This window comes from Mustela nigripes, chromosome 2 (genome assembly GCF_022355385.1).
Source record: "Mustela nigripes isolate SB6536 chromosome 2, MUSNIG.SB6536, whole genome shotgun sequence".
Classification (NCBI taxonomy): domain Eukaryota; kingdom Metazoa; phylum Chordata; class Mammalia; order Carnivora; family Mustelidae; genus Mustela; species Mustela nigripes.
This window is the reverse complement of record NC_081558.1, coordinates 67,557,511-67,576,543: the sequence shown is the minus strand read 5'-3', so window position 1 is coordinate 67,576,543 and position 19,033 is coordinate 67,557,511. Positions and strand designations below refer to the sequence as shown.

The window sequence follows — 19,033 nt, the reverse complement described above, 5'->3', positions numbered from 1 at the left end:
TAGGGGGCACCTGGGTGGCTCAGTGGGTTAAAGCCTCTGCCTTCAACTTGGGTCATGATCCCAGGGTCCTGGGATTGAGCCCCACATCGAGCCCCACATCGGGCTCTCTGCTCAGCAGGGAGCCTGCTTCCCCCTGCTCTCTCTGCCTACTTGTGATCTCTGTCAAATAAATAAATAAAATCTTAAAAAAAAAAAAAAAAGACACATTTAAGAAAGTCCCTTAAGAAATTGTTTTCAGATAAACAACCACCAATTTGACCAACTACATTCTAGCTGGTGGAATTCAAGTGGGCAAATACTGGAAGGAGGTTACCTACCTACTGCGGGTGCATCATACTCATCACCAAGCAGAATTTCTGGAGCAGAATATGCAAGAGATCCACAGCTTGTAGTGAGCTTCTTCCCTGGTTGAAATTTGTTGCTGAAACCAAAGTCTGTCAACTTTACAAGACCTTGTTTTTCAAAGAAGACCACATTCTCTGGTTTTAAGTCTCTGTGAACCACATGGAGTTTATGGCAATAAGATATGGCATGAACAATCTGAGCAAAGTACTTCTTAGCCAAATCTTCATTAAGTCCCTCTTCGTGTTTCATTATATAATCAAACATATCTCCTCCATCCCCAAGTTCTAGAATAAGATATAGTTTGGTCTGGGTGTCAATAACTTCATAAAGGCGTACGATGTTGGGATGCTGCACTAGTTTCATGCATCTCACTTCTTGAAAAAGATGACCAGTGGCTAAAGTGTCCAATTTTGTCTTGTCAATAACTTTTACTGCTACTTTTTCACCTGTAAAGACATGCCTGGCAAGTTTAACCACTGCAAAATGACCTCGACCCAAGGTTTTATCCAGATCATATAATCCAGCAATCTTTCCATCATACCCTCGCTTGAATCCTGCCATGCTGGTCCAACAGAAGGAAAAATATCTAGACTGTTTGAAACGGATCTTCTCATATAAGAATATCTGGTGAAAATAAGGAATTCATTTTCAGTGTCGCCATGGACATCTACAAAAGAAGAGGAGAAACAAAATTAAGTTTCTGTAGCTTTTTCTCTTAGAGCTCTCTTTCTTTTTAAGTTTTAAGAGAAGCCTGAAGTAAACAGAGACAAAAAATGAGTAAGGGCCATCTATACAATCTATATATTTTGAGTTTATGTTACAAAGGCTGAGAATTTAAATGCCATATTAAAATTTGCAAACTGAAAGAAGTTAGTTGAAATAAGTTTTTGGTGATGTCAAAAATAAGAAAACTAGCAAGTTTGATAAACTAAGTTAAAAAAAATATTACAAAAGTAATTTCATTTAGTGTCTTAAAAAACAAGGCAAGAACTGACAAAAAAGGGAAAACAGAATAAACATTTGGACAGAAACTCGGCAACTTTTTCCTGTTATTCCAAAGCTAGCACTATTTCCTGTAAACATAGACAGATCTCTTTAGTTAGGCCTCCTCTAACCCTCCCAGCTGGAATGACCTTCCGTACTCCGTATCTCCAACAGCAGCTCGGGACCCTGTGTGGTCTTATTCCATGGGTTTTTGTATAAGCCATCCCCATCCTAAGACTGCGAAGTTCTGAGGACTCTACGGTTCTTTCCGCCCCCCCCCTTCTACCCTCCCCTGAACAGTCTTTAATATACAACAGATAATCAACAGTTTATTAAATTCTGAAATTCAATTTCTTTTCAAAATGTTTACAGGGCAATTGTTTGCTCTCCTTGTCACACTAGTGCCTAGAACAACATGTTGACATACAGTAGGTGCTTAATATATGTTTGCTGACTGACTGGTACTCACTCTTTGTACTTACTTACTTTGTACTGGTAAGTACAAAGATAAGAAATAGCCTATTTATCTTTATTAGCTTATCTTTATTAGTTTTCCAACTCTCAAACATAACCCACCAAGATCTGATTATATTTCAAAAATGAACAAGCATGCATTCATAAACCATCTTAAAGACCATTCAGTTTTAAAGACCATATCTCACATGGCATTTAAAATTCTAAACCTTTAAAAACTCTAAATACAGAAACAGGCTCTTATAAAATTATACAAATTAAGATATCACCTTAAATCTCACATATCCAACTCCCATTACTATTCTTCCTGACCAAAATTTAATAGAATTATAGCAAAATCCAGTGAATAATACAGCCATCTCCCAAGACTAGCTCTGTCCTGTGAGTACATAGCCCTCCTGTGAAACCTTTTGCATGTTTCCAGTAGAAACAGAATAGTAGTTACATTTATCTATTCCTGCTTAGATGAAAATACCCCAAAAAAGTAAATTGTACATAAAATGAGGTGTTTTTTTTATTTTAAAGCTCTAGCATTACACTTCTTTAAAATCTCATTTTTGCTTAAAAGAAAAGCTAACATTTATTAATAGCCTACTATACATATTTGTGCAAAATGAATCAAAATGCTACAACTAACCTTTAAACTGAATTATTTCAAAGCCCATCTTCCTTATAAACATTTAACTACTCTAAATGATGTTATATTAGGATAATATCTGGAGAGTTAAAGTACAAACTCTAAAAGAGGAATAAAGTCATTCTCACATGCAAATTGAAATCATTAGAAACACATATCTGAGATCACCTGAAAATGTATATATAGAGAGAGAGAGAGAAAGAGAGCCAAAAAAGCCAATGTTAGTATGTTTAATGCATTTTTTATATTTTAGCAATTACTGTAAATATAAATATTAACTACCATTCACTAAGTACAATATGTCACTCATATACCAAATGCATTATGTCATCCTCATTTAATACTTACAACTGCCCTAAGAGATAGGGATTACTAGCCCCATTTTGAGTCATAGAAATGGTAACTCACTTGGCATTGGCTACCAGGCCAGTGTGTAAAAGAGCTAGGATTTGAACTCAGGGCTACCTGACCTCAAAGTCTCTGCTTTTAACTATACTACACAGTTTCTACAAACTTATTTCAAAACCAAACTAAATTAATTCTGTTTCTATAAAGATTTTTAAAATAAGAAGCCAGTACTATGTACAGGTGTTGGAGAAAAAGCAAACTTCTTCCATACTGTATATTACCTCATCATCCGAGCTATTAATTTTAATGATGAGATTAACAGGAAAATCTGAGTGAAAAGATCTTGCTTTAATAGGATAGCAGTTCTCCAAAAGAAAGTTTAATTCAGGCATATTTAATTTTCAAAAATAGAAACTCTAAGCTAACTCCAGAGGGCAGAAAACTATCTTTAAATCTCTAATTTTGATTAATTATAAGGGCAGTAATTATCCTTAAAATTCTATCTGAGTGTATGTTTCTATTGTACAAGCTTGTAAATGCAACTTAAGCTTTCAAAACAATTTCAGGGAGCACCTGGGTGGCTCAGTGGTTGAGCCGCTGCCTTCGGCTCAGGTCGTGATCTCAGGGTCCTGGGATCAAGTCCCGCATCGGGCTCTCTGCTTGGCAGGGAGCCTGCTTCCTCCTCTCTCTCTCTCTGCCTGCCTCTCTGCCTACTTGTGATTTCTCTCTGTCAAATAAATAAATAAAATCTTTAAAAAAAAAAAAAACAATTTCAGGTCGCCTCCAGGTAATACATTATTTGTTTTTTCATCTATCACTTTAGTTTAAATATATTACTATAAAGTGGCATATAAATCAGATTTTAGGAATAAATCTGAATTTAATTATATTTTAATTAAATTAATTAGGTTTTCCCAGTTTTAATTTTGCCTTATTTCAAAAGTGACAAATGTGTATACAGATGAGGAAAGACAGTCTTTTGTTAGGGTCTCCGACACTCAGAAACAATTACAACTAAAATTCTGAGGTTTCTCTTCCCAGAACTGTGCCAGCAAAAGGGTACAATGAAAACAGTTTTTAATCTACTAAAGAGTTCATGGGAAAAAAATCTAAAAAGGTCTCTTGAAAATGAGACTATTCTGGAATGAAATAGTGATCACCTCCAGTATTAAGAAACTCTTTCTACTTTGTTTTGTATACATATCCCTTTCCAGGGTCTATGAAACTATAATTATATACCTAAAAACAGGATGTTATGATTCTCTGAAGGTTGGAAAGAAAAATATCTTTGTTACTGAACATCTTCTTTAAGTACCAGCCCACTGTGCAACCCCACCATCGAGTGCATTTTGTGTTGGCATAGGAATAACTAAATTGTCTTTGATCTCTGAGGACCTTCTAGTGCCACAAGTCACTCTGAACATCAATGCCGAACATGCATATGTGGCTTGCAGCAAGCGCAGGTAGACTCTGTGATGGCTCCAGCACATACCCTGCAAACCGCACACTGAATAATCCTTGTTACCACTGTCTTTTGTTAGTTGCTTCTTTTTCCTAAAAGAAAACACAGAAGGAGATTTTAGTTTAGTTCTATTTAACTTTGCTTAAAGTCAAAATATACATCTTAAAGGTCGATCCAGACAAACATATAAAAAGGGCAAGTTTGTTTTTAGTGACCCTGTCTCCTCTCCCACCATCTCTCTCCCCTCTGTGAATTATAACCCATTCAAAGAATCTTGAGTGAACAGGAAGTTAACAGTGAACAGATACACGAAGATAGTTCCAGGTAGCCTGATCAGACAGATTGTTCCACTAGAAGGAGGAGGAAATAATAATCACAAACAACAGACGATTTGCCATTTTCTGAATGTTTCCTGGGTAAAACAGGCATCAAATCCACATTTCATGGATCATCACTAAAAGCCTGCAAGCTAGGCACAATGAGGCTTGACTTGCCCAATCAGCAGCAGTGGGCAGGCCCAATCCTGTCCAGCCTAGTTTCCAAGCCCAGCTTGCCTGCAAGAAACCTTGACGGTTCCTGCTACACTCACTCCCACAGCGAGGAAGGGCAACCTTTACAACATATGATCTTCTAGCAAGCCAGCAGAAATCAATTACAATGCCAGCATCTGAGAACACACAAAACACCTTCACACCAGAGGCTTTCCGTTCAACAGTAAAGAAGAACTATCACTATGAACAGAGAATGTGAACAGATCACATCTAAGTCTGTGGCACGGTGAAGAGTACTTGGCTGAGGTGCCCTTACAGTCCTTTCCACAACACTGAAATATCCCACAAATACTGAAAGGCTGAAACATTCACACTAGGCCAACACAATTTACACAACACATTAAAGGTGAGCATCCAGGTAATCATTACCCTCACAGAGGGCCAGCAAGGTCATGGGCACAGGGCCACCTCTAGAGACCTAAGAACACTAGAATGATACCTGCTCCTTCAGCTCGAAGGGATGTGGTGGCTCCTGACATTACCCTTGCTTGCTTTCCACCATCCAGTCTCTAGGCAAGGCAGGCAGTGTGGCTGAGCACTGGTTCTGAGAGCCAGTGACTGGATCTGAATCCCACCTCACCTATTACTAGCCACAGGACCTCAGCAAGACCTGACCTCTCTACGATCAGCTTCCTCATGAAAAAATGTTAATAGTAAGAGTACAGCTTCATAGGTTAGAGTGAGAATTAATTAAATAAGTTAGTAAAGGAAGAGTATTCAGAGTGAAGCTTGACACAGAGTACATAGGAAACACTAGCTATTTTACCACCACCATCATTGTTAAAACAATGGTACTCTCCCTCATCTAAGTAGAAATTCTTCTACCCTACTTCAAGAGAATGAATTCACTGAGCTGCTTTAGTACATTACTAAAATGTACTAAACTGAAAATGACTGATGTACGACCATAATATAAAGAAAATAGTAACTCTAGTTGGGTATCAAAGTCTGATTATTTTTCAATAAAACATCACACAAAACCCAAGTATTTGTTTTCAAAATGGTATCAAGATGACTTTCTTTCAAATCTACCTTTTCAAAAAGAATTAAACGCTCCTTTACATTTTTTCCCCCAAAAGTAATATATTCTTACAGAAAATCTGGAAAATACAGACTAGGAATAAAAAGGCATCCATCGTCCTACCCCTGAAAATAAGCACTTCCAATATTTTGGTGATCTTTCTGCAAATACTTATATATAGCTTCTTCTTTATTTTGTCTTACAAAAGTGTGATCATTCTATACATAACTTTATATCTTGTAGCCTGCTTTTTCCACTTGACATATCACTTTTCTTTGTTTTAGTATTTTGCTTCTATTATGAAATTATGAAATAAATACCTGTACAATACAGGAAAATATACAATTAGAACATATAAACTGGCAAAAATAATTTTTTATACAGATCATCCATTATTCTATTCTCTGTGACAATCTCTATTAACAGTTTGATACCCACTTTCCTTCCCAATTATTTTCTACATATAATATATACCCAGACACAAATTTTTTTTAATAAAATGGAATATAAAGAGACACAGACACAGAGAGGAGAAAAGTTTACAACCATTTAAAAAGTATTTCTCTCTACAAAACAAGTTGATACAATTTACCTCAGAAAATTCGGAAAGTGCAGAAAAGCACAACACGGGGTGGGGGGGAAATCATCCGTAATTTCACCTAAGATGATTTCTCTTTAACTATTAGTATATATCCTTTATACCTATGTTTCTTTACAAAGCTAAGATAATATATATGAAGTTTGAGACTACCTTTTCTTCTACATAATGAACATTTTCTCAAACACGGAGTTCTTGTAAATCAGTATTTTTAATGACTACATAACAAAGACGCCATCTTTTAAAACAGCAAAACCTAAAAAACTAAATTAGACTATTCTAAAGCAATCTTATTTAGCATATGTTCACACATGCATGGTAACTGGGCTGGGCCTAAATGAAACAGGCCAACTAGTCGAAAGTGTTTATAATATGGAAATTCATGTTTGAGAAATAACCACCAGTACATGTTGCAAGAATATACTGATGTTCTCCCAACTAAAGAGAGAAGCAAATTGAAGTGTGCGGGTGTGGCTGGAGAAGAGGAAGGAAGTGTGGGTGGCCCTACACATATATTGCAAGCTGCTAAACACAGTTGTAGAACCAGCCTCTGTTAAATCTACTGTCAATTTGGAATTCACCCTGTTATTCTTGTCAAAATTCACTTTTAGATTTTCATAGACAACATCACTACTGCAGTGTGGTCTGTATATCAAACAAATGTCTCTTACCCACACCTCTAGGGGAGGACAAAACTGCACACTGAACAAAGGTTGCTCTGCGCGGCCAATCCATGGCATGAGAAAGTAGAGGAGTGGAACATAAAGGACAATGTGCTTCTCTACATTTTATTCAGGATATTACAAATTTCCTAAAATCAGACCACCAATATTTAAATATGCAAAAATCTCCCCCCAAACTAAGTACTGAAAAAAAAAAATCTGTGCCAATGCTCTTCCTCTAGTACAGATAACTGAAGAGGAGTTTTTGCAAAGCCACACTAAAATTGCCATTTAAGCTTCCTACATATGAAATTATCTGGTATCTTTTACTAAACTGCATGTTTATAGAAAAACTAATGGAAGTAGAAGAACACTCACCCAATGATTACTACCACCCCAATCTTACCGCTAGAATTTCAACAATACCCATAGGCTGAAAGGAAGACAGTAAACTAAATCCTCTGAGAATATCAACAACCACCTGGTCAAGCAAAATAAACACAATCCTACATGCAGTTGCCACTGCTCTTCCCGCTATCCAAAATAAACAATATTCCACATTTCTAGAATAGCACTCCTCCCCCTGGTAGTTACCAACATAAGCTATAAATCAAAGATAAAGAAACCACAAATAGGTCAAGAGGTCCTAAGTTACGGAAGGATCAAAAGCTTTTCACTGGATTGGCTGAATATTACCACGTGGTTATCAATGTAGTATTATGTGGTTATAAGGCTACACTCAATGAATAGACTCAAGATAGGAACTACAAATTAAAAGGTTAAATTAATTAATTAAATTTTTATCTATCCATTTGACAGGGAGAGACACAGCAAGAGAGGGAATACAAGCAGGGAGAGTGAGAGAGGGAGAAGCAGGCTCCCCGCTAAGCAGGGAGCCCAATTCGATTCGGGGCTTGATCCCAGGACTCTGGGATCATGATTAGAGCCGAAGGGGGATACCCAACCAACCGAACCACCGAGGTGCCCCAAAGGTTAAATTATTTATTATGAGAAATGTCCAAAGAGGTAAAATTGTACCTCCAAATGTCTAGGAAAATATTTTCCAAGGGAAGATAACTGCCTTCTAAAGTATGTTCTATTAAGTTTTCTTCTAAGCAGTCAATTTTAATGGACTGGGGGCAACTGAGGTGACCAGGAATGGCAGGCTGAAAGAACTGCTCTGCTCTCCAGGAAGCGACTGGGTCACCAGTGCAGACTGATCTCATGAAACGTCAGTTTATGTAATCTTTATTTTCTCTAAGTGAAACAAGCAATGGTCGGGGATATATCACAGAATTTTAATGTATCCAGGAGTCAGGCAATTTATTAACTGATGTAGAGTAGTACTAATTATTTGTAAAGCAAACGGGGTTAACATCCAAGACACAAAACCCAGGCCAGCAGTTCGAATTCCTAAACAGAATCTGCCTCCTGTTAAAATGATGAAAAATGCTAAGTGTGTCATTTCTGGTGACAGCCCTGATACAAAGTGCTCGCATAACAAACAAATAATGACTGAAGCAAAAGCTGGTATGTAGAAGTTACTCCAAAATAAATAAGGCTAACCCACAATTACTCCTTTTTGCCAGGAAGACAATATAAGTTGGAAGCTTGGAGAATTCAAAAACTTAATAATCTAAATCTTCCAAACTTTTATTAAAGCTATCAAGACTCATTTTCACTTTCTGTCATCTTTTTCTTTCCCTGCTGATATTGTGATGAAGATGGTCGTTAAAAAATGGTTAAAAAAGACTACTGGAGGGGAGCCTGGGTGGCTCAAGTCTCTGCCCTGGGATCAGGCCCGAATTGGGCTCTCTGCTCAGCAGGGAGCCTGCTTCCCTTCCTTTCTCTCTGCCTGCCTCCTGGCCTACTCTGTGAACAAAAATACTGGTACCTAACATTACACTGACTTTGACTTCAAAGACTAAACCATTTAAGATTCTCTTACACTGTTAGGACTGTAAATTATTTCACAAGCTTCACACCTCATTCAAGGATTAATTGGAAATGTGTATATCTCTAATGCAAAACGTGAAACTAGAAAACTTGCAGAAGAAAAAGATGCAAATATGTTGTGGTCTTAAGCTAGGTAAAGATTTCTTGGACACAACAGTAAATTCATGATCCATAAGAAAAAGAGACTGCAAATTATTTTATTTCTGAAAATCTGATTTCTGAAATCTCTGAAAAGCAATGTGGCAATACATATATCACGAGCCTTAAAATGATTACTATCCTTGATTTAATAATCTCACTACTAGATTATGTCTTTTTTTTTTTACTACTAGATTATGTCTTAAAGAAATAAAGATTTTTATAGTCAACGATGTTCAATGATATTTATACATTCAAAAAATCAGAAATAATCTAAAGATCTGCATAAGAAAACAATTAAATCATAGTACACCTAACATTAACACTATGCAGTCCTATTTTGAGGCTATTTAATCTCAAGGGGGAATTCTCACAATAAAATGTTAAGTTAAAAAAATTCATACACCAAATTTCATGGCATGATCTCAATTTTTTAAAAAAAAGCATATAATTTGTCTGCATATATATTTTAAAAATACCAAAATGTTAAGATTATACAACTTTTTTCTCTTTATGCTTTTCTGTTCTTTTCAAATTTTTGGCAATGAATGTGTGCTGCTTTTATAATCTAAAAAAGATAGTTTATTAAAATTTTGACTTTTTTGTATATGATTTTCAATTTACTTTTCCACTGAGATCTATGAAAAGACTAACGTCCCTAAAAATATATTGTCTAAAACCTACTTATTTCATCTTAATTAACAAGACATATTCAAGGAAATATTTTGCTTCCCGTGAGGGACAAGGTATGCAATTCTTTCAGACTGAGGAAGCAAGAGGAACAGTCTATTTTCATTAGTAAATATTTTCATTAGCAAATATTTGAGCCCTAATTGTGTAGAAAGCAACTGATTTATAACCTTACAATTAAGTTATCTACATATAACCCAACAGGTTAACCTGGGTGATGTATGCCAAAGGAAGAGTAGAGGACACAAAGAAGGCAGGATCCCCAAGGGCAGGGCAGCCCATAGACCAGAGCTTACCCTTCAAGAGGGAGCAGTGGAATGCCATTCCTAAAAGTGGGAAAAACCAAGGCAGCAGAGCACACAGTTGGCTGGCTGGCCAACCTCCTCGGAAAGAAGAACATCAGCGTGGGTGAAGTTATGACTTGGGGTAGACATGAAATAAGTTAGTAAGGTTAAGGAGGCTGATCCTGAAAAATACCTACTGGCTTACCACCTAGGCAACTATGATGGTCTCTTACTTTCTCAAAACTAATGAATGGAAAACATGTCATACTCATTTCCCCACTTATCTATCTTTGAATTATATTTAAGTTTAATTAAAGTGTCTTTAAAGAGATAAAAATGCACAGAACCAGCTTCTAATCACATGGCTGATAAGAGGTCTAAACAGAAGGAAGAAAACTCTTTGGGTAGTAACATGAGAACAACATAGAAATAACGGCATTAGAGAAGTTAAACCAATTTTAAAAGTTCACTATCCACTTTAATGTTCCATAAAACACCAATTTTTGTTCTTAGATTAGAAAGCTCTCATTATACCCATACTACCTTCCTAAAACCCCACTACAAACCAAAATACATGTATATAGAAATGCATTCAGTCCCATTAAAAAAAAAAAACCCACAATTGACTTTGTCTCACTTCAAATTTCAAAAATGTCTTTCATACCACAACAGTTCATTTTAGAATTCCAGTTTTATTTTAATGCAGGTCTCAAAAAGGGTAAACAATGTAATAACTGGGAATCTATGTTGGTACTGAACTCTGTATTTGTTTCATCACTTATTTCACACAACCAGCAATATAATGAAAATATCATACCCATTTCACAGAAAAGAAAGCAGGGCCAAAAAGGATAAGGACTTCCTTTGCCCCAGTCCTATACCCAGCTAAGCACTGCCTGGGTTGGACTCTAGGTCCTCTCCCCAACCCGAGTCCTGGACCCTCCACTTTTTCCTGCAACAATACAATGCCTCCCATTTACCTAGGCCTTTCTAGCTCACAGGGAAACAACAGCACTAAAATAAATCAATTTGGACATTTCTTGTGTTCTTCCAGTTCTGATATACTATTCTAGCTACCTAGCCCAGCAACCAATTAAATGGAGGAAATTCCCTAGCACCACTTAATAAACATTATTAACAAACAATTCCATTAAAGGTTTTGAAATTGCTTTTCAAGAAAGGAAGTAACAGGCAAATAACTATTCAAAAAACAGAAATTTACTGATCATGTAAAAATGGAATGGCCCCTTAAAAATAACTTCACCTTGGAATTTACATACAATTTTGTGATGACAAGAAAGCTACAGCCAACACCAAGCAAATAATCCAGATAAATTTAGGAAGGTTCCATTTTCTGCTTAAAAATTGTATCCTTTCCCACAATGCAATTTTAATATACTCTGCAAATTACATTTTCTCCATTTGTTTCTGAAAAAGCATTTTCCATCACAAGAGGATTAGAAAATACACATAAAATAGGAGCGTAAAGAACAAAATCAAGCTCTGAAACTGAGAATGTATGAATATTCTCATTCTAAATTTCTTCAGTAGTCCTCAAAATATTTTATGCCAATAAAAAAAAAACCTGTTTCACCTGTAGAAAATAAGCTAAAACAGAAAGCTAACCCTTACTTTTAAATTCAATTGCTCTGCTTTTGTCCACTGCTAAACAAAAGGCTATAGAGTATTATGACTATTGTATAAAGAGATCCAGAGATACATATGTTCTAGCTTCATACTCTTGCCACCAATATATTTGTTAGTATCCTGTTGTAAGGCTGAAATGAACTTTATTATATCATAAGCATAAAACTTACATTATCTAAAATGTAACTTCTCTAATAAAGAAAAACCAACATGGATGAATGTTTATTAAATTTGGACATTTTCCCCAGCTATACAATATAAAGACATCCCCAGCTATGCAATATAAAGACAACATAATAGCCTAAGAGGTGCGTACACAGAGAGGGAGGGAACATTAGAGAGGAGAGAGCATCCTAAGATTCAGCATTTCAAACTACCACAAGGTCAAACTTTCTTATTAAAAAGAGGTGCACTTTACAATGATCAAAATTCATTTATTCAGCAACATGAGCAGCAGCATCATAGTGCAGTAGAAAGAGTACCCCAGAACCTGGAGCCCAGCAAGTTCCTCAACTTCTACAAACAGGCACATCTTAATCTATAAAACAAAGATAATCACCACCTTAGACAGTTATTATTAGGAAGACTAAGTGGGATAATATATATTAGCAAAATGCAAGGAGGCTCAAAGTCATCCACCATTTTCCCCCCAACTTTTCAGAACTGGCTTTCCTCCCAGGAGAGTCTGATATTTGAGAGGGGTTATATACTTAATTTCCCACCTTATTTTGATATCTCCTACAGGCCCATCAAGCTGCCCCTAAATACCTCTACTAGACATATTAGGAAAATCCCTGCCACAAGGTCTGTAAAATCTCTTACAGAGACAGATATAACAGAAGAGGTGTTCTTTCCTCAAAACCTACCTTGGGAAGTTCACAGGAGGCATCTCAGAGAAATGTATTTCCTTGTTTGAGCTAAGAATTGTAATTGGCAACAATGGGGAAGAGGCTTTTCAGAAAAGACACCTGACAGAGCTCAGTGTGCCTGGGACAATAATACATACATAGCATAGGAAATGAGATCAGACAGGTAGGCAGGGGCCAGATACCCAAAGGGCCCTGTATTCCAAGCAAATCAGCTTCGATTCCTTGGATCTGGCAAGCCCTTACCAGAGGGCTTCAGGGCCCAGCTGAAAGGTCACCCTCTCAAGTGTGTCCTTCCCCTTCCCACACCCCTGCATACCAGCTCCCATGCACTCTCACAGCACCATTTCCTTCCCATCAGGGCCATTATCACAACTGCAGTTATATAATTACATGAGTAATAATCTGTGTCCCCACTCAACTAAATGATAACTTCAGTCTGTGTAAGCCCTATGTCCATTTTATTCCATTCTGTATCCCAAAGCCTGCTGAGTACAGCATCTACCCAAAATATACAGATACATATTATTAAATGAACAAATGAAAGCCGGCACTAAGAAGGGAGCACCTGGGTGACTCAGTCAGTTAAGCTTCTGCCTTCAGGTCAGGTCATGATCCCAACATCCTGGGATGGCTCCCTGCTCAGTGGGGAGTCTGCCTCTCCCTCTTCATCTGCCTCCCCCCTCCCCCAACTCATGCGTGTGTGCTCTCTCTCAAATAAATAAAATCTTTAAAGAAGAGGAAAAAGCAGCAGCAGCCACCACTGCTGCCAAAGGAGAATTCTGAGCAGAGGAATGGCAATCAGAGATGACAGTTACACAAACCACTCCAGTACCAAAGTGAAGACCAGTCTGGCAGGGCAAGACTTGAGCTGGGGGACAGGTAAAGAGACAACTGAAAATACCTCCAAGTAAATGATCACTTAATGACCTAAAAATGAAAGCAGCCAGTACATGGGCAGTGATGAGGATTAATCAAGGAGACACGTTTGGAAAGTAGAATCTCAGAACTCAATGCACGGAGGCAAAGCAAAGAAGGAAATCCAGAATGATTCTAATGGAGAGTGGTAGCAAATGGTGCCATTCACTCAGACCAGAAATATACAGGACAGGAACAAACATTTCCTGGGCATCTACTACATGCCAGGATCAAGTGAAAGATTTGCTTCTAGTTCCAAAATTCTATGATTGAAAAACAATTCAAATTTAGCCCAGCTATATTAAAATGGGGTATGTCTATTAATAGGCTGATAAAACCAATAAAATAAGTTTAGATTTTTGAAGTTTTTTCATCGAGACACCACATGAGGCATATGCTCATCTGGGGATGTTGAAATCAAAGAAGTGGGCTCTACCTTCAAGGAGCCAACAGTCTTTTAAGTTTGAGAAAAATAACTGCACATTGACCAATGAGCAACTGAGGCCCAGTGGGGCTAGGATCTGACCATTATATGACCTGTACCCTACACATCTGGAGCACAGACTTCATAATCTACATTTCCAGGCCAATATGTAGTTGAGGGGGTATGTATGTAGGTACACCCAATCCTGCTTCGAATCTGGCTTAAAACATCACAGCACATGGTCTGTGAATGCCTTTGAAGTAACTGCTGAACAGCTACAGAACAGCACTTTGGAGGGTATAATACAACAGGGAAGGAGAGAGAAAGAAGCCTGATTTGTTATGGAAGAGCCTACCTGAGCAGAAGCCAAATGCTGGAGGTGCCAAGGCAGAATCTCAGGAGGCTCTGGAAGCAGCAGAGAAATAAAAATTCAGGGAAGGTACAGTACAGCAGGAATCCTCTTTAGACAGGCTCCTCCCCTACAACCAGCAAGGAATGATTTCTCATGGGATATAAGGCCTCAACCCAAAGCAGACTTCTAGAAAAACAGATGAGGAAACCATCTACCAGTGTGAATAATGTAGCTCCAGATCATCCACAGCTTCTCATGAGGCTATTAAGTCTGACAGCTTTTATACCAGCTCTCAGCAAACAAAAACAGAATACTGAAAAACTTCCCTCCCATCCCCCCAAGCTCCTGCCCCATTCCTTTTCCTTCCTTTTCATATTCTTTAAAAAAAAAAAAGAAAGAAAGAAAGAAAGAAAGAACTGCTGTACTTTCTTTACCTCCTCAATTCCCTTCCATCCACTTGGATCTAAGTTCCTTCTCCATCACGTAGCTCTGTCTTCTCATCCTCCCTGCGTCCTCTGAGACCTTTCCCCTTTTCTCTGCCTGGGAACTCTACCTGTACTTTCAGATGTGTTCAATGTCACCTCCTCTGTGAAGCATTCCCAAATCAGATTGTTCCTTGCCCCCATCTTTGTGCTCTCCTATGCTTCGCCACAGCATTTGCTGGATTCTACTGTTAATGTTTACTTCAGTGTCCCCAACAGCCTATAAGCTCTTCGAGGCAGTCACTGGTTTTTATTCATTTTTCTATTGCTACCCTTGAACCCAGAGCCCCAAAAATAGACACACAAAGGCGCCATGAATAAATGATCACAGGTTAAGTTTATTTTCAAAACTGCTAGAATCTACTCAAGTAACTTTTCTACTGAAGTTGCTCTAAGAATTTACCTGCACACTCATACACCTAGAAGTACCTAAATTATGAGTAATAGTTTTATTATAAAAGCATTTGGCTAAAAATTCCATCCTCTGGCTGTTAAGAAAACCGCACACACAGTTAAAACACATCTTTAGAGTTCCTCATCTACGTTTTCAATTCCTAAAATTCTGGCCATGTGAAAAGTTTACTTGTGCCCTTTCCTTCCTGGGCAGTGTACTAAGTGAGCTCTTAGGTTCAGACAAGCTGCTACAGAGAAGACATCATGCCTCATTTATATCAGTGCTTAGAACCAGGGTTGCTCAATTATCTCCAAGAATAAATAACTTTTTTCCCATTTAGTTTCACTTTCTATATGACAGAAACACCCATAGTAAGGTTTAGATGAACAGTATTTCCTGTGACCAGTAAAAATATCATGAAAGCCCTTCAATTTTAATAAGGACATATAAAAGCCTGCATTTGAGGATTACGGGATTAAATTTGAACACAAAGTCCCAATTTATATTTCCGTTCTAGAAAAACAGAAATTAGGATAACTTCTGGGTTCTTGCATGCTTTAAATTAACTGATCTTACTGCAACAATGCTGAAAATTTTACTTTAAATAGTAAAATATTAATAGGGTGAGGGCCATTTCTATGCATAAAATAAAACAACAAAAACTGAGAATGCCTACTTAAAAAACAGAAAGGTGACACTCGAAGTTCCCTGCCTGGAAAACCCTGAAGATGTAAGAGAAGTTAGCAGCAGGCACTTAATTTTTCAGCTACTACACTGCTTTAATATGTGGCCTTGGGAATGTCATGAAATTTCTCTCATTTCTTGTTCTGTAAAATGGGCATGCCATGTTTTCCTAAGAGGGACAATAAGCTAGTTGGATAAAAGAATCAGCACTTTTTTTTTTTTAAAGGAAACTTGTCTAATTAGTATGCTTAAATCACCACTTGTACAGTACATTCCTCCTCAGGAATCCAATTCCAAAAGAAATATTTAAGCAGACGCTGAAGACAGATTTCCTTAAGGGAATGACTTTATAAATTTGGAAAGCAATGTAACAAGATTATAAATTAACAAACTGATTACATAAACCTTGACAGCCCCTGGCTTTAAAAGTACACTGATATACATTCTGATAAATTAGGCTGATTTGAGACAGTGTCCCAACCCCATACAAGGAACCCCAACTGAGGCATCTGATGCTTGACAGATATTTGGTGAAAATTTAGCAGGATACTCAACATTTGCAGTCCCATGTAAGCCATGCTTCACCTTAAAAACCGATAAAATGTGAAACTCCTTAAATCAGCTTTACCACCCGCATCTAAGACTGAGAATGCACTCAATTTTTAAAAAGAGAAAAAAGTAACCTGACAGAGTGAAAGGTCCTATATCCTCAGACCTCTACAGATTTAAGAACCCTACGGTTAAATTATCCCCAATTACTAAGCTTGAACCCAAGAAGCTACCGGATCGGATCCGATCTGATTGAACTATTAGGAATAGCACAGCTCCAGGATCCTCCCCCCGCCCCACTCCCCAGGATAAGACTGTCACTTTTCTAGATCCCAAGTCCAAGTGAAAGGCAGGAAGGTTTTGCAAAATGGTCCAGAAAGCAATCAACAGGCGATGACTACGGAAAAGAACGGAGGTTTCCCGATCCGGGCGCGGGGGGGGGGGGGGGGGGGGGGCGGGGGGAAATTCCAGCTCTCCCTCGGGAATGGCACTGCTCCTCCTCCCCTACTCCGATGCCCTTTCTCTACACACAACAATATCCCTATTCCATTGTAAGGCTGCAGTTTTACCAAGGAACCCCCCCTTGCTGCGGCCAAATCTCCAGATTCGTTTGAAAAAGGAAACACATTCCGAGAACACACACCCCAAGAGAGAACCTGGGCGCGGGGAGCGTGGCCCGACCTCGGGGGCCCCGCGGCGCCGCACTCGGCCCGCTCGGGGCGGGGCGCGGGGATGCGGGCACCTCCCGAGGTGCCGCAATCTGGCCGCGGCGGCAAGGGCAGGGCCTCCGGGAGCCCGCGGCCGGCCGCCGCAGTGCCGGCTCCCGTCGGGCCAGCCGCCGCCCGGCTGCCAGGCCGCGCCACCGCCGCGCCGGCTCCGGCCGCCGCAGCCCGGGCTCCGCGTCCTCCCGGGCCCGCGCTGCGGCCGGCGAGGGGAGCGCAGAGCGCGCAACTTACTTTCCGCCTGCGGCGAGCTCCCCGGCCCGGACTCCCAGCCCGGCAACGGCGCAGGCTACCAGGCGGCGGAGGCCGGCCCGCACCGAGGTTCACGGTCGCTACGCCCAGCCGCGCTCCGCACTAGCTCCTACCTCAGCCGGCAGGCAGGCGTCCGTCCGCAGCGGCCGCGGCGCCGACGACTCCCTCCCGGCCGCCGAATCCCCGCACCCAGCGCTAATCATAATACCGAGCGGGCGGTCGGCCGCGGGGAGGGGGGGTGGGGTCGGGCTGCGCCTGCGCGGGACGCGCGTCACTGTGACGCAACGCCGGGGCAGGGCCGCGGGGAGGGCGGGGCCGACAGCACCTGCGGGCTGTGGACCGCGGGCTGCTGGAGGGCATCCTGACGGCGTCTCACCCCAGCGAATTTGGCTGTGGCCGGCGGTAGGAAGTAGGCGAGGCGCACGAGGAGAGGGGACGGTGAAAGAAGCACCGGGGATATGGGACAATGGCTTAAAAAAGTAGCGCGAGCTGTCGCGGGAAATCGGAGGGAGGGAGTGCGTGCGCACCTGACTGCGTCCTGGAGCTCGGGCTAAGGGCAGCAAGCACTTCATTCACCCTTTTAAAGGTTTACCACATTTCCCGCCCAAGTTTAAGCACGGGGAAGGGAAAAATTAAATATACATTCATATGTATATATATACTCATATGCATATGTTCTTTTTTTTTCTACAATTTTATTACCTGGGAACCCAGTTTGAAGGAATTTTATTGATTTAGTTGCTATTTAAACAAAAAGAAAAAAGCCCACCATCTGAATGCGGCGCTGGCTTTAAAGGTCTACTATGGGAGACACACTAGCGCGGCCCCATCAGTTAGCTGCCTCCACTGGATACCGCCTGGAAAGGCAAAAGGTCGTGGAGAATATTAAAGCATGTGAAGTCCGGGATTCAAAACAGCAGACATTAACCGTGGTTAACTAGATGGTTCAGCGGCATGGCCACCAAGCCAGGTGTCTCGGGAAGGGAGCTTAGCCAAAACCAGAGAGGGGTGCTGGAGGCGACAGTAGGGGTTGGGGGCGCGGGCTCGGGGGCCTTCTGACTCCCACCCTTGAAAGCGTGTCTTGCAAAATGGCTAATCAGCTCTCTGAGTTGCCTGAAAGGGACAGCCAACAAGCCAGGTGCCAGGTTTCTCCAACCCGCTTTTCCCTTTCTGTTTCTGCTTTCTTTCCACCCTTCCAGTAAAAAACACCTAGTGAAAAAGGACACAAGAAAAGATAAATATACAGGGACGCCTGGGTGGCTCAGTTGGTTGGACGACTGCCTTCAGCTCAGGTCATGATCAGCTCAGGTCATGATCCTGGAGTCCCTGGATCCAGTCCCGCATCGGACTCCCAGCTCCATGGGGAGTCTGCTTCTTTCTCTGACCTTCTCCTCGTTCATGCTCTCTCTCACTGTCTTTCTCTCAAGTAAATAAATAAAATCTTTAAAAAAAAAAGATAAATATACAAATAAAAGCTGCTTAGATGCTCCAAATTTGATTAGATTGACTGGGTGCAGAAGAGAAATCTAGATGGCTTTAGCAAATGTCTTTGTTGACCTGCAAATGTCAGGGGTTTGTTTTGTTTTGTTTTCC

At 40.0% G+C, this 19,033-nt stretch overlaps 1 protein-coding gene across 3 annotated transcripts in view; it reads right to left on the bottom strand.

The window, feature by feature from the left end:
• SNRK (SNF related kinase) overlaps positions 1 to 17,642 on the bottom strand; it is a 58,771-nt gene extending 41,129 nt beyond the window's left edge. The window contains exons 1-4 of one of the 3 annotated variants that reach the window (XM_059390691.1): positions 17,554 to 17,642; positions 14,361 to 14,410; positions 4,281 to 4,342; positions 318 to 1,012 (exon numbers count right to left, since the gene is read on the bottom strand). In XM_059390691.1, the coding sequence (XP_059246674.1) occupies positions 318 to 906 (589 nt within the window). In that variant the 5' untranslated portion in view covers positions 907 to 1,012; positions 4,281 to 4,342; positions 14,361 to 14,410; positions 17,554 to 17,642. Of the gene's footprint in view, positions 1 to 317; positions 1,013 to 4,280; positions 4,343 to 14,360; positions 14,411 to 17,422; positions 17,526 to 17,553 lie in introns of those variants that run through there. The other 2 variants (XM_059390692.1, XM_059390693.1) reach the window with 2 other exon arrangements.
• Positions 17,643 to 19,033: the final 1,391 nt, after the last annotated feature.